The sequence below is a fragment of the Halichoerus grypus genome, chromosome 14 (assembly GCF_964656455.1).
Source record: "Halichoerus grypus chromosome 14, mHalGry1.hap1.1, whole genome shotgun sequence".
Lineage (NCBI taxonomy): Eukaryota > Metazoa > Chordata > Mammalia > Carnivora > Phocidae > Halichoerus > Halichoerus grypus.
In genome coordinates, this window is record NC_135725.1 from 52,028,105 (window position 1) to 52,042,513 (window position 14,409).

The 14,409-nt window shown below is 46.0% G+C and overlaps 1 protein-coding gene across 2 annotated transcripts in view; it reads left to right on the top strand.

Annotated features, from left to right (window-relative positions):
• The window catches only part of TEK (TEK receptor tyrosine kinase), a 93,129-nt gene extending 80,717 nt beyond the window's left edge, over positions 1-12,412 (top strand). For both annotated transcript variants that reach the window (XM_036106368.2, XM_036106369.2), the window contains exons 17-23: positions 1,985-2,175; positions 2,717-2,830; positions 6,998-7,068; positions 8,101-8,141; positions 9,062-9,158; positions 10,500-10,599; positions 11,422-12,412. In XM_036106368.2, coding sequence (XP_035962261.1) covers positions 1,985-2,175; positions 2,717-2,830; positions 6,998-7,068; positions 8,101-8,141; positions 9,062-9,158; positions 10,500-10,599; positions 11,422-11,496 — 689 coding nt within the window. In that variant the 3' untranslated portion in view covers positions 11,497-12,412. The remainder of the gene's footprint in view (positions 1-1,984; positions 2,176-2,716; positions 2,831-6,997; positions 7,069-8,100; positions 8,142-9,061; positions 9,159-10,499; positions 10,600-11,421) is intronic.
• The last annotated feature ends 1,997 nt before the right edge of the window (positions 12,413-14,409 follow it).

A 14,409-nucleotide genomic window follows, 5' to 3' on the forward strand; every position in this document is an offset into this window, starting at 1 on the left:
AACAATAATAAGCTTATATCTGATTGAGCTTTATTTTTTTTCCAAAACCATTACTGGTACAATTACAGTGGAGCTTTACAACTATCCTATGTCCCACATACTTTTTTTTTTTTTTTAAGATTTTATTTTTTTGAGAGAGAGAGCATGAGAACAGGGTGAGGGGCAGAGGGAGAAGCAGACTCCCTGCTGAGCAGGGAGCCTGATGTGGGACTCGATCCCAGGACCCCGGGATCATGACCTGAGCCGAAGGCAGTCGCTTAACCGACTGAGCCACACAGGCGCCCTGTCGCACATACTCTTAAAGTTCAAGTTATATTATTAATTCAGATATTATTGAGTACTTCTATGAGTTCACTTCTCCAGGCTACCTGGGTTTATTGTTCTGCAGCAATGCTTACACTTAATTTTTCATGGAAAAGTTCGCTCCCACAAAAAAAGCTCCACACAGCAATTATTTACAAACTTGACAACCTCTTGTTGACTTTGCAGCACAAACAGCAACAATAGAAAAGAGACTACTTCCTTTTCCTCAATTTATTAAACTAAAAATACTGGGGCTTCAAACAATATATCATTCTGTGATCCAATAAGGGTGTAATTCTGAAAGCCAGATCATGTCCCTTAGGTTAAATAATGAAGTAATGACATTTATTTTTGAGCTATTTCCTGAAAAGAGTAATCAGCGTGGGACAGCAGTAAATGAAAGCTGACAACAACAAAAAAGTAACCACCAACAACAGAAAAATATATCTTTTAAATTTTTACTCTGTCATCACCTTAGCATGTAATTGGTTGGCTCTTAAAATTCATAGTTCAGTAAGGAAGTGAGAAAACATTGAGATGTATCTTGCCTTACAGTGCAACACGGTACAGTGCTAGATTTTTTTTTTTTTTTGCCAGAATTTCAATGTCTTAGAATGTCATTGAAGTTCAAAATCATTCGACATTTTAAATTCGAAAAATGACATACCAAAAAAATTTAACTTTAAAAGACCATAAGCACTCTACTTTTCATTGACTCTAGAGATCAATGTTTTTATGAAAGAAAATAATTTTATTAAAAAAAACAATTTGGAAGGGGCGCCTGGGTGGCTCAGTCGTTAAGCGTCTGCCTTCGGCTCAGGTCATGATCCCAGGGTCCTGGGATCGAGCCCCGCATCGGGCTCCCTGCTCGGTGGGAAGCCTGCTTCTCCCTCTCCCACTCCCCCTGCTTGTGTTCCCTCTCTCTCTGTGTCTCTCTCTGTCAAATAAATAAATAAAATCTTTAAAAAAAAAAAACAAAAAACAAAAACAATTTGGAATAAAACCAAGACAATGGACCATAATGTTTTCAAGGAACCCGTTGTTTTATTTGTCTTTCTAAAAGTTTGTGCTTTCTGTTTTCTCTAAGCAAAATGCAATCTCTGACATTAGACTCTGCTGACCGGCAAGCTAATCAGCAATACGGTGACTTAGTAGAGTTTTCGGGGAGGAGTAGAAGCAGGAGAGAGAAAGTTACCTGGTGTGGGTCCTTCTGCCATGGATACTGAATCTTTTTTTTTTTTTTTTTAATAACCTCAGGAAAAGCTGAGACTGGAATAACATGCCTAGCTCATATTAGTTCTCAGTCAATATTGAATAAAAATAAAAGGTGATGGAGACCAGCTGTCCTAGATCTTCTGGAGGCAAACATGTTGATTTCATTCTACTCTTATTACTGAGTAGGTGAAAGCATTCAGGAAGCCTCCATGTTAGTCCACGGGTGGCAGGAGGGAGGGCAGTGGGAAAGAGGAGACCCTGGGTTCAAGCATGGGGCCCTTTAAGCATGGCAGGAGCATGGAACTTCTCTTCCTCCTGTCGCCAGCCTTCCCAAGGTTGGTACTGCTAGACATGTTGCTTTTAGACACCGAGTGTTATGAGCAGTTCCCAGGACCATCGTACATCTCAGAAATTTCACAGCTGTTGAGGGCCACTGAGAAGGTGGTGTCTCTCCCTTTCCCCACAGGCTACCTGTACTTGGCCATCGAATATGCCCCCCATGGAAACCTCCTGGACTTCCTACGCAAGAGCCGAGTGCTGGAGACCGATCCGGCCTTCGCCATCGCCAACAGCACCGCCTCCACGCTGTCCTCCCAGCAGCTCCTCCATTTCGCAGCTGATGTGGCCCGGGGTATGGACTACTTGAGCCAAAAACAGGTTTGTTGTGAGGACCTTGCTGTGGCCATTTTTCCTTTGAAATTCTCTCCAAAATCAGAGTTGAGTTAAATCTACACATTTTTCAAGTCCTCCTCCCCAGTAATTCCCCTTAGTATCTCCCTAATTTTCATCTCTTTGTTACTGTTCTGCTTATATAGAAGTTAAGGCTGAACACTAACAATCCCTGTATTTAGTGAATCTCAGCATATGTATTTGGTGAGGTGCCTCAACCCATCTTAGCTGCATCTGGGTCCCAATGATGCATAACAGCAGATGACTTACATGGCAACAGGAAGATTTAGTGATCTGGGTTTCTTTTTTTTCCTTTTCTTTCTATTTTTTTTTTTTTCCTGAAATGCTTCTCCCAAGACATGGCAGGTCATTTGGCAGAATCCACTGAAAATTCTGGAGAGGAACTTTAAGGGACTTGGATTCCTCTCTTCTTTATTTCCCAAAATTCTTGCCCCAGTGGCTTTGTGACAGAAGAATGAAGTGAACAAGCAAAAGTGCTGAAGATACATGATGTTTTTTAAAATTTCAGTTTATCCACAGGGATCTGGCTGCCAGGAACATTTTAGTTGGTGAAAACTATGTAGCCAAAATAGCAGATTTTGGATTGTCCCGAGGTCAAGAAGTATATGTGAAAAAGACAATGGTAAGTTCAGAGCGCAGACCCTGAGAACATCCTCCCCAGGGCCCCTCCCTCTCCCAATGGCCCTTCTCTTGGAATACTGCTGTTCTTTGGTGACTTAGGCACCTGGCTCTTTACCCCAGGAGATAGTGCCCGGGCCCAGCAAACATCCTTTCAGAGTTTTGATTCCTAAAATGACTGAGGGCTCCACATTTACCAGTGAAAAGCCACCGTCACATGTGGCCAAGGGATGCTACATGCAAGCCTCATGGTGCAGGGGCTCTGGTCTGCATCCAGTTCAGACCCCTAAGTGTCAGACCCAGAAACCTCTGAGGAGCTCCGTCAATCCCCCTTCATGCACAGCAAGCATAGGAGGGGCAAAAAAAAAAAAAGACATTTAACATACTTTCCAAATATAAAGGAAATAAATTAATGAGGTTCCTAAATCACAAGGAGGCCCTGGAGAGAAATTCGTAACTTCTAAAGCCCACAGAAGAGTTCTCTCTTCACCAAAAGTTTTCCACTGTCTCTCCAAGCCCACATCAAATCCACATTCGCCTGATGATACCTCCTCTCCCAAACAGTGATATTTAATCTTCAAGTACAAGATCCCAGGAGAACGTCACTACAGTAGGAGGGAAGCTGGACTCATTCTGCTTTTGTGGCCCAGCGGAAATCGTAAAGTCCCAGAAATGCCCCTTCCAGGGACTTGAGAGCCCTGCTGACAACATGGCGCCGCCCTCTGCTTTCCCTGCGTGGGTGGGCAAGTGCAGAGCCTTGGGGCTGACAGTTCCCGTGGTGGTCGTATGTGTTCGGTGGCTCTACCCCAGTGGCATGGCCCCTCTTTCCTAGGTCTGACGGACATTGCTCAGGCTCAGGTTTCCTGGGACTACTGCAGTTTTCACATGATCCTTTATGTTTGTGGGTAACAAAGTGCCTCAGCCAGGCTCAGGCTTCTGTGTTTATCCTCTTATTCAGGGTTTGTTGTTTTTTTTCCAATATACTTATTTTAGTTACTGACAAGATAACACAAACAATATTCAAGAATGTTTCGAAAAGCAAATGACCCCATAGTTCACCCCCTTGACACATTTTATTTTATTTTTCCTTTACTTACACAAACATACATATTTTTATATATTTACTATGCCAGTAAACATAACCATTTTGGATATTTCCAGTCCCTTTTTGGATAAGGGTTTGAAGTGGGGCCCCTTTGGCCCTTAGAGACCATCACACACATCCAGTGGGGCCCCAGATATTTATCAATGTCAATGCTTTCAGATGCTGTAGGCGCCTCCCCAAGGGCTGGCTTCCACGCAATACTTTTTTTCATTTGTTCTTATCAGCTTTTCTGAATTTGCTTGACCCAAAGCCGGCAATGTTTCTCTGAGGAGGGGCTGGGCTTGTCTTAAAGAAGCAGGACCCACCACTCACCCATTTACTCCCACTCTCCCTGTTTCTCCTGGGCCATCTGAGGCTTGCGCTCTCCTTCACAGAGCCCCTTTCCTTCTCTCTGGCATTTGGGGGCTGTGGTGCTCTGGGTGACGGGGTGGAGGCACTGACACAGTTTAGCCCCACAACCTACACATTTTATTTGGATGCTGTCCTCAGATCCCCAGGGGAAATGCTAGTTTGCTTGGCATTTCATAAAGGGCAGGGATTTCGGCAGTCTTGGGGAGTTTGGGGAAAATGCTTAGAGGGGCAGAGCGCTTAGATGGGTCAGAACTTAATTCTGTCTGCTAGCAGCTGGGTGAAGTGTTCTGTGGCAGCACAGAGGGTCTGGGAGGAAAGACCAAGGGGCAGCCGAGGCGGAGGAAAGGTGAGGGAATGGAGAGAAACGAGCTCCCTGCAAGAAGGGTGCAGTGTGGCCAGGTACCACCAGAGGGCAGAGCGGCTACCTTCTCTGGCCTCCTGTTTAAACCAGCCATTTTTTACTCTCTTTGCACTTCAGAATCATCTGGGAAGCTTTCAAAAAGTACCGATGCTGAGTCCTACGGCCGATTCAGTCATTTTGGTCATTTTGGGGTGGGGCTCCTACATCAGTTTCTGTTTGTTGTTTAAGCCCCCAAGGTGATGCTAATATTAGAAGTGTTGCAAACTAACGTACTAAGTGATTTGGGGCTTTATTATCGTGATAGATCCAGCCCCTCATCATTGATTTATTTATGACTAGAGTGTTTCATGCTTGTGCTAGGTTTTGGGGTAACATAAATTGAGACAGTCTCCACTTTTAAAGAGCTCGGACACGCAATATACAATTGTTAACAGTTGGTGAGTGCTGAGGGCCAGGAGAGCACAGAGGAGGAATGCACACTGAACTGAGCCTGTGGGCAGTCATGAGGGCTCCCTGGAGGAGGCCAACTCCTGGGTTTTACAAATGTTAAATAGATATTGGAGATACAGGAATGAATTGGATGACCTGGAGGGTACAGTATATATAAAGACCTAAAGGCAAACATTTGGGGGTCAAGTAATTCAATGTGTCTGGAGTGTAATGCAGAGAAGAGGGAGAGTTAAAATTCAAGGTGGGAGGAGGCAGGGGTTATGAGGTCTTCTTGAAGATTCTTGAATTCCAGCTAAAAAATTTTGGATTCAGTTAAGGACTTGAGATCTTGGAACAATAAGGAACATTGAAGAACTTTAAGAAAAGGAACCATGTGGCTGGATTTGCCATTTCGAGTGATCAGTCTGGCTATGGTGAGGAGGACTGATCCTTAGGGAGTGAAACTCTGAAGCAGGAAGATCAGTTAAGAGGTTATCCTCAGGTAAGAGGCGATGGTGGCCTGAACTTCGGTGAGAGAGCAAGGGGGACAGGTGGAAGTGGACAGATCCAAAAGATGTCAAATGAGAAAAATAAAAAAGCGAACATGGAACTTAGTAATTGGGAGGCATGAGGTCAGAAGCTAGCAGGTACATAAAAGCGAAGACAAGACAGAAAGTGTCAATGACTCTGCATTCCTGTGGAGGGGAAGCAGCAGCCAGGATAACAGGTGGGTGGTTGGGAGGGGTGGGCATGGAGTGGAGGGAGGCGAATGTTGAGGACACACTGAAGAAGTAGGTTTGAGAAGAGATAGTTTTATAACTGAACCGTAAAGTGCCAATCAGACTTAAAATCAGAAAGAGCTTCAGAATATGACTACTTCACAAAGACCTAGGAGACAAGGGCATGTTCAGGAGAAGTTTTGGGGTCCAGGACAGGGCTGGTCTCAGGATGGGTGGCCTGGGAGAATGCCTGCTCCTGTTTCAGGGGGGCCGAGAAGATCCCCCACATAGTCCTGATGTTGCCCCACCTGTTGGCTAAGGTGGGCTGAAACACCACTGCTGGAGCTTGGACAAATCCCTGGGAAGGAGGCAGCCATCTCTCAGTAGGGCCCATGTGATTCCTACGGTGGGTCGTTAGGGAGGGAGCCCCAAATCACCATGAAACTAGGACTAAAACATAGAAGTCAAACTTCCCAGTGTCCAGTCCACATTCCTTTTTCCCAGGTTGGACTTAAAGAAATGAGGACAACCTGGACAGAGTCAGGGCCAAGCCCCCAAAGGATGAGTGTCTCTCGTGCCATCTCCAAACCCATTGTAAACTGCATCTACGGGAAGCGATTTCCCCCTCCACCGATGTGTACGCACACAGTTCCCTTTGGTCTGAGCTCTCCTCCCCCCGAGTCACCTCATGACACCTACACATCTTACAGGACCCAGCTCCGAGGTCCCCTTGTCTGAAAGCCTTCCCCATCTCCTCCAGCCACAGTTGGTCACCTGACATGGCCGGAGCCTCTCCCACATTACAGTTTAATTCTTGGTTTCTCTGCCTCCCTCCCCTTTCAAACCTCTGAGGGCCTCTGAGAGCCACAAAGTGAATAAATGAGATGCCTACCAAGAAGGCCCACAGCCACCCACACGCACACATACCCACACTTATTACACTTGTTATTTTTCTTTATATAAAACTGCCATAGGGACTCCTTGAAGCAAGCAGGGCTTATCCTCTTTGCATGTCTTTGGATTTGAGAACACTCTTGTGCGTGGCACGTACAGAAACAGCAGTCCCTGAGTCCGCCATACCTTGTGTCTGGGGAATTGCAAGTGGAGTTCCCCGTGGGCTTGGGTGAAGCAGAGCTCCAGGCAAGCTGCGCACCCCGGGCAGTGTCCCTGTCTTGCCTAAGTGCTCTCTCACTTTGCTCTCTCCAGGGAAGGCTCCCGGTGCGCTGGATGGCAATCGAGTCACTGAATTACAGTGTGTATACAACCAACAGTGACGTGTGAGTAAGCCTTTTATTTTAAGGGATTTTTTCCCCCCAGGAAAATAAGCATTTGACAGAGTTCTTAAAGAGAAGCAGGACTATGATGTCCCTCTGTGGAATAAAGCTCATCAGTAAGCCCAGGAAATAAATTCATAGTAGTCTACAAAAGGAAGCCTCAGAGTAGACCGTTTTCATCGTGTAAGGCCATTGGTAGCAGGCCATGGGTTTCCTTCTGCCGGTCAAGGAGAAGTGGTGAATTCTCAGTCTGTAGAGAGTCAAGGGGCATATGGGGCTTCCTGTGGCTCCAAGTCCCAGACCGACCTCAACGTACAGGACCCAGAGCGTGGAGGCAGCCCGGACTAGCTGCTGGGGGTCTGAGGTGGCAGGGACAGAAGGCAGGCCAGAGCAAGAGCATGTCTCTGCTCTCAGCCTGCAGGGACAAGTGTCAGGCTGCCGGTGGACGGGAGGGTTGGGAGTGAGACCTAGGCCAGGTGGCTCACACCTTTATTGACGGGAGAAAACGGAGGCCTCGAGGGTTGAGGTGACTTGTCCAGGGAGTTTAGCTTCTGCCTGGGGAAGGGCAGAGGGCTGGTGAGTACTCGTGTCCTCGCTGCATGCAACGTGCCTTTTGTATGTTCTCTCACATCCTCTCTGCAGAGCTTAGAGGCAGCAGTTGGTGTTCCCACTTTCAGAACACACTGAGAAGCCTCAAGAGGTTCAGTAACTTGTCCCAGGTCACACGAGTACCAGGGTGGCAGAGCTGGGTTTTAACCCCAATCTCTCAGCTTAGAGTTGCACCTGCTGTCCCCAGCACCATCCCATGTTCTCCGCCTAAAGCGAGTGGGGGCTCTAACGCTGTTTCCCTGGTAGAATCCTTCCATCGGCCCAAGAGGAGGTAAACACATGCCACGCCAGGGCCCTGTCCTAGGGAGCGCCCACATTTGACATTTCCTTTTCTGGCAAAGCGTCCGTCACCCTGACTTTTGAGGCAGAAAACTAACTGGTCAACTTGTTTGCTGATTACTGGTTTCCCTGTCGTGTCCCCTGCAGATGGTCCTATGGAGTGCTACTGTGGGAGATCGTTAGCTTAGGTGAGTATCCATGTTTATCTACCAGGTGAGACTTCGGGCAACGGGAGTGGGCCCCTCCCGTGCTCCCTCGCTGTGTCGTTCCACAGGTGCCATTTTTATGTTTTGATGTGGCACGGCCAGATGGGACTGGGAAATAGAACTTGATAGGTTTCTGTGTCTGAGTGTGTGTGTTCCCATGTTTCTTTTTTGAGAGCCCTGTATCTAATGTCATGCTTCATACTAACAACCTGGTAGCTGGGAGATTCATTAGAGGTTGTCTCTGAGCAGGGATGTCATAGAACTATTGCAAGTTTGCCTGTACAACTTGAAGATGGTATGTCACACAGCCATGAAAAGTCATTTCTGAAGGCCATTTAATAGCATGTGGAAACATGCATGTCAAAATCCAGAAATTTCCTTACGCTGGGATCCCAGTTTTATAACTACTACCCATGAAAAACCTGGAAGGAGTACACAGAAGAGTAATACAAACTATTGCTTGCTTTCTTAACTTTTTTGTATTTTCCAAGTTTTCTATAGTAAGCATGTTTTATAATTAAAATTGGGCAGTAACTATTATAGATCAAATAGGAAGTGGATAACCTAACTGCAGACTCCCAAGTAGGAAAAGATAACATCTCACTGGTACACTAGACGAGCTGGGCAGGCTGACTTTGGGGAAGAGAAATAGCACTGTGAGTAAGGAGCCCCATGCTGGATCTTTCCACTGAGGGGATGGCCACCCTGCAGTGTGGTTGGAGGCCTACGTGCAGCGGGGCTGTGCAGTGGGTTTGCTCAGACAGGAAGATCACGCTGGGTGGGCACCCTCCCTTGACACACCCGGTCTTTCTCCCAGTCTCTCGGCTTGAGAGGCTCGGGGCAGGTGACACTGCGTTCCACACTAGCAGGGGCTTAGGGCAACGTGGTTGTCTGTCTTCCAGGTGGCACTCCCTACTGCGGGATGACATGTGCAGAACTGTACGAGAAGCTGCCCCAGGGCTACCGACTGGAGAAGCCCCTCAACTGTGATGATGAGGTGTAAGCCAGGCCACACCCTAGGGCCGTTTCATCTTGACCTTCCCCTCGTGTTCCTGGGACAGACAGGCTCTAGTGAAGGGGTTATCTCATTCACACACACATCGCCCTCCCAAATAGCCAAAATAAAGGGAGGTAGGGGGGCTCCTTAAACTAAGACCATTTTGCAGTGGGCAGGGAGTTAAGAGCTTTATCTGTGTAGAAATCCAGCAGGAATTGAAGGTGATGAGATCGGGAAGGTGGACATGAGGAAAGGCAACAAATGGAGAAAAGATCTGAAATTCATGAATAAATGTATGAAACCTTGAGGCTCACTTCGGGGATAGAGATTTCAGAGCTGTGACATGAGGAAGATGGATCTTTTTTAAATCCCAGAATCTTGATTCTGCAAGGATAATTTTCCAGGACTAAGAATTATTCCCCAGGGAAGGATGATGTGAAACCACCGTTCCCAGAACTACCTGCAGTCGCTGCTGCCGGACGGGCATGATAGGAAAGAGCAAGGCTCTAGGTTCAGCCAAGGATTTATTGTCCACACGGAGCCACTTCTAAGAAAGTGTGGTATTAATTAGGTCACTGGTACAAGAGGCAGGAACCTAGACCCTGCTACGTTGGTAGCCTTTGGGGCACATAAGGTTCCCAATGTGAAATTTTGAGCCCTACCCCCGGACCCTGCTTCTATAGGTCTAGGGTGGGTCCCAGGAATATGCATTTTAATGCAAGTGGTTCTGACCACATTTGGGGGAGTACTGTCTTAGACCGGCGCTTCCCCCACTATGTTCCTGGTACATGCAAGATGCAAATAGATGATACAAGGCAGAAGGAGCTCTGTGGTCACTTACAGGGGGCAAGTTCCAGGTTAAGTCAGGTCACACAGGTTTTTTGTTTGTAATGGCAAGACTTCTCAAGCTTTTAGTCTGCTATTCCCTAAGAGGGAGATGCAATAGGTGGCTCTTGCAAATTTATTAGAGCATGGAACCCTTTTTTAAAAAAAACAAATTACATTTTGAGAGATGGAGTATTCCAAGGGAGATGCTGCCCTAGACACATGAGTCAGCTCTTTCCAGATCATCAGAAGAGCTGAGACCAAGATCCCGCAGGAACGGTACTGAGGATACGCACTAGTTTTACTGACAGAAGAAAGGGGGATGTGTGTGTGGGGAGGGGGGGCGGGGGGAGGCCAGAGAGAAACTCGGTGCTCTACTTTTGTGCTGTTGGTTAAGCACAGATGCCCATGTGTGAAATGGCTACCTTCCCTTCTCTCCTTTCCATACCCCACACCGGGCCATGCCCAGGACTGAAGCCGAGTCCCAGAGTTCACTGCTTAACTCTTTGTTTTCAAAGGTATGACCTCATGAGACAGTGCTGGCGGGAGAAGCCTTACGAGAGGCCCTCGTTTGCCCAGATCCTGGTGTCCTTGAACAGGATGTTAGAAGAACGCAAGGTGAGCATGGAGTTCCAGGCAGGCTCTTGAGTCACGATTCGTCATGCACCCTGTATGGTTAAAAAAAAAAAAAAAGCTGATACAATTCAACAAGCTGTTCTGGGCATAGCCTGAGGCAAGAGAGGGTCATAAAAGACATGGCCCCCAACTTTGAGGATGTTACAATGTCCAAGTTAATAAGATTTCTATAAAAGAGAGAGTCACACACGGTACAACAGGTAGAATTAGCCTCTGAGCTAGAAGGACCCTCCTCAGTAATCGAGCCTGACTCTCGAATTTTACAGAAGAAATCTACACAGAGGTGAGAGTGATGTGTCCGAGGACACACAGCTGATAGACCATACGGCCTGGCCTGCAGGTTCCTAGGGGGAGGGTCAGGAATTCCTTAAAAAGGTCTAGCAGGTAGTTGGCTATACAGATCTGAGGTTGAAAAGACAAATTTAGGTTAGGGAAATAGATGGAAAGTCACCACTCAAGGGGTAATTAAACCGGAGACGTGGGTGAGATCACACAGAGGGAAATGGGGACTGAGAAATGATCGTGAGACTGGGACATTTCCGGAGGGACCAGAGAGAGATAAGAAAGAATGGCCCAGAGACTGAGGAGAGTAAGAGGATGAAGTCTTAGGTGTAGAAGGCAAGGGATGCATTTCAGGAAGAAAGTTGTCAAATACAACATGGGGACTGAGGACAGAAAAACGTCCCCCAGGTACCTAGTATTTGAATCGAAACAAGTTAAGCAAGTTAGGGTCTGACTATTCCCGCCCCTGGCGGTGGCAGGCCGGAGGGAGCCTGTGTCTCTGAACCGCTCTTGCTCTCGCAGACCTACGTGAACACTACACTTTATGAGAAGTTCGCCTACGCCGGGATCGACTGCTCTGCTGAAGAAGCAGCCTAGAACAACCCACATCCATCTGTATGTAATGTTGCCCCTTTCCAGGTGTGTCAGACCCCTGATGCCAAGAAAGCCAGCAAGACTCTGCCAAGGGAGGTGACACGGAATATAAAAATGTATATATATTGCTGTATGTCTGGGACGTGACCGCAGAAACCCCTGTGTGTGAATCTATAGGACACTTTGACTCTACTAGGACTGTATATACTGTTTTGAGTAAGAATGTGCTGAACTCAGAATGCCTGTTTATGGTTTCATATGCAATAATATATTTTTCTAAAAATACGGACTTTACAGGAAGGTGTGCGAGTACAATTACTATGATGCCTAACTCATTATCACCCTGGATGTTTTTGATATTTACCTTCATAGTGAATGCTATAAAATGTTTTGCCGTATAGAACAAAGATGTTGTTAATAAACCTCACACCCACCCTGACAGCACCGGTGAGGAAAGTGGGGGAAATACGTTAGATTATCAGGACATAGGTGAACATTTGAAAGGGATTCTTCTATCCATCTCTAAACTTTCTCCCCCACCTGTAGAAGCCATTTCAATTTCACTTGGTCATTGGACACCTCCGTCATGTGTTTCCAGAGCCCACGAGTCAGTCCATCTAGAAGGGGACTTAACCCTCTTTCCGTAGGAGTCTAAGGATCTTTAGAGAAGTACAAGTTTGATAAATTAATGGGATTTAGTTTTAGTTTCTCTGGTGACATTGATTTGTGTATTTTAAGAAATCCAGCAGGAACCCTGGGATTCTATTTGGGAGACATGTGACATTTGTACCGACAGGACGTCCCTTCACATACTACACATTGTAAAGTTTCCATGCTGATCAGTTGTGAGTTTACAGTTCATACCGTAGGCACACGTTGCCCTGAGATCATCAGTAAGTGAATAAATGTCTTGCCTACCTGTTTTTCGTCTGGGAATGTTTCTCCTAGGTCTTGCCAGATGTCTTTCAAGTTACCGTCCTCCAGCTCCGTCAGTAAGATGCCCGTAGCGCAGTGGGTGTGGTACTCCATCAGACATGCTAGTTCCAGCTCGCAGGACTGGAAACATCGAGAAGGGTTCTGTCTAGTCCACTTTCTGTGCCTCCAGTAGTGTTCCAGTGTCAACTGAGGGCTTAGAACTGCAATCTCTCTTAAATGGGACAGTGTGAAATCGGTCAACATACAGCATAAAGTTCCCTATTCCTGCCCCTTAATCCACCTCACGTATTCAGAGGCGATAGCAGGGCCCTCTGTTCACAGCAGCGTGTTCAGGTAGAGACAGCACAAGCAAGGCTGCTAGCATACCCTGAATCAACAGCTGGAAACTCAGTGAAGAGCCCTCGAACACAGGTCCGGATACCTGTCATAGCACCTTTGGCTTTTTACCCATGTGTTGTAGACATACTCCGACCGCGCTTAGTTTCAAAGTACGTGGAACTGAACAAGGATGACCTGAAAATGCCGATAATCCCTTCAAATTTTGCATATGACTTTGGAACAAACGTTTTTTTTTTTTCCTTACAATAGTCTGACCTTCTTAATTATATATTACTTAGATTCATAATGATCTAAATTTGAATTATTTTACTTCACCTCAAGTACATGACAAGAGACCTGGCTGAGAAGTACGTGGGACAGCAAGAAAAAGATGTTCAGGGATCATTAAGTTACTTGTAAGTCACAATACGAAGGCATCCGCACAAGCAACTGTCAGAAGGTGACTGGTGTACTTCCGGCACAGAGGCCCTCCTATTGATTACACTGACTCACCTGTTCTATTGGCAATAAAACCTTTGTGATTTTGTAGCATGTCAGCAACAGTAATATTGAAGAGTCATACTTACTTAAGAGTAATCAAACAGAATAAAGTCATGTAGTGTCCACATTTTGAGAAAGCAAGAAAGATGGCACTAACTCCTCAAAAGAATGAGACAATTCAGGTATTGGGAATGCAGGTTACTGTGTTTAGAAGATCCAGAGGATACTGCCTTAAAAAAAATGAGTTGTTATGAATTAAAATCCAGTCACAGTACACCAGTTAGAATAAAAGCACATTACACAATAGCCAAATGACCAAAATCTTTATGTTAACAGAGTACGCTGAAAAGTTTACATTTACTTTGTGAGGAAAATCTATTCTATTTATATGAGACCTAAAAAAAATTCTGTTAGGTCAAGATGGTTTTCGGTATTTGGAGAGAAAAAGAAATGTACATCACCAGAGACATGACCCTGATGGAGGACACGGGCCCACTGGTTCAACTGTAAACCGCGATCCACTGTCACACGCGATCCATGAGGAAGAGTCGAAAATTCAAACAAACTTAATCCTCCCAACTAACCGCCCCCCACCCCACGCACAGCTTCTGAAATAAACTGTGGAAGCTTAACCTTGAACAGGTAATAAATAAACCTCAACAGCACTTTTCTTTCTCCTCTTTGAAGAAAAAGGTCAAGAAACTTCCTACCATCATAGACCCAACTCTACTGTCAGCAGGAGAGACGTCACTGAAACAACACTGCAGGGATTTCAGATCTGCTCAGGCAAAGTGATTACTTCTTCCCTTTCAGGTCTTCTTTTACCTTCCAGAGAACCAGTTCCATGCAGGCGGCAGCACTTTCACTTGAACTGTGACCTCCAAACGGTACAGAATATAAAACAACGTGTTAGACCTACAACGACTTCATCCGTGATACTACCACAGCGGTTCACAAAACGAAGCCTTAAGTTCATGTGTCTAAAAAATTAACACTGGGCACTTACCAAAATACGATTCTGATTCCTTTGTAAAGATTATACATAAGTCTAGATTAGCAAACATCTCCCTCTTCCTATGTAGCCTGTCCTCACATTGTCACCTTCCCCATATACCTCTTTTACAGAGAACAAAGCGGCAGGCATTAGTAAAAGATCTGGCA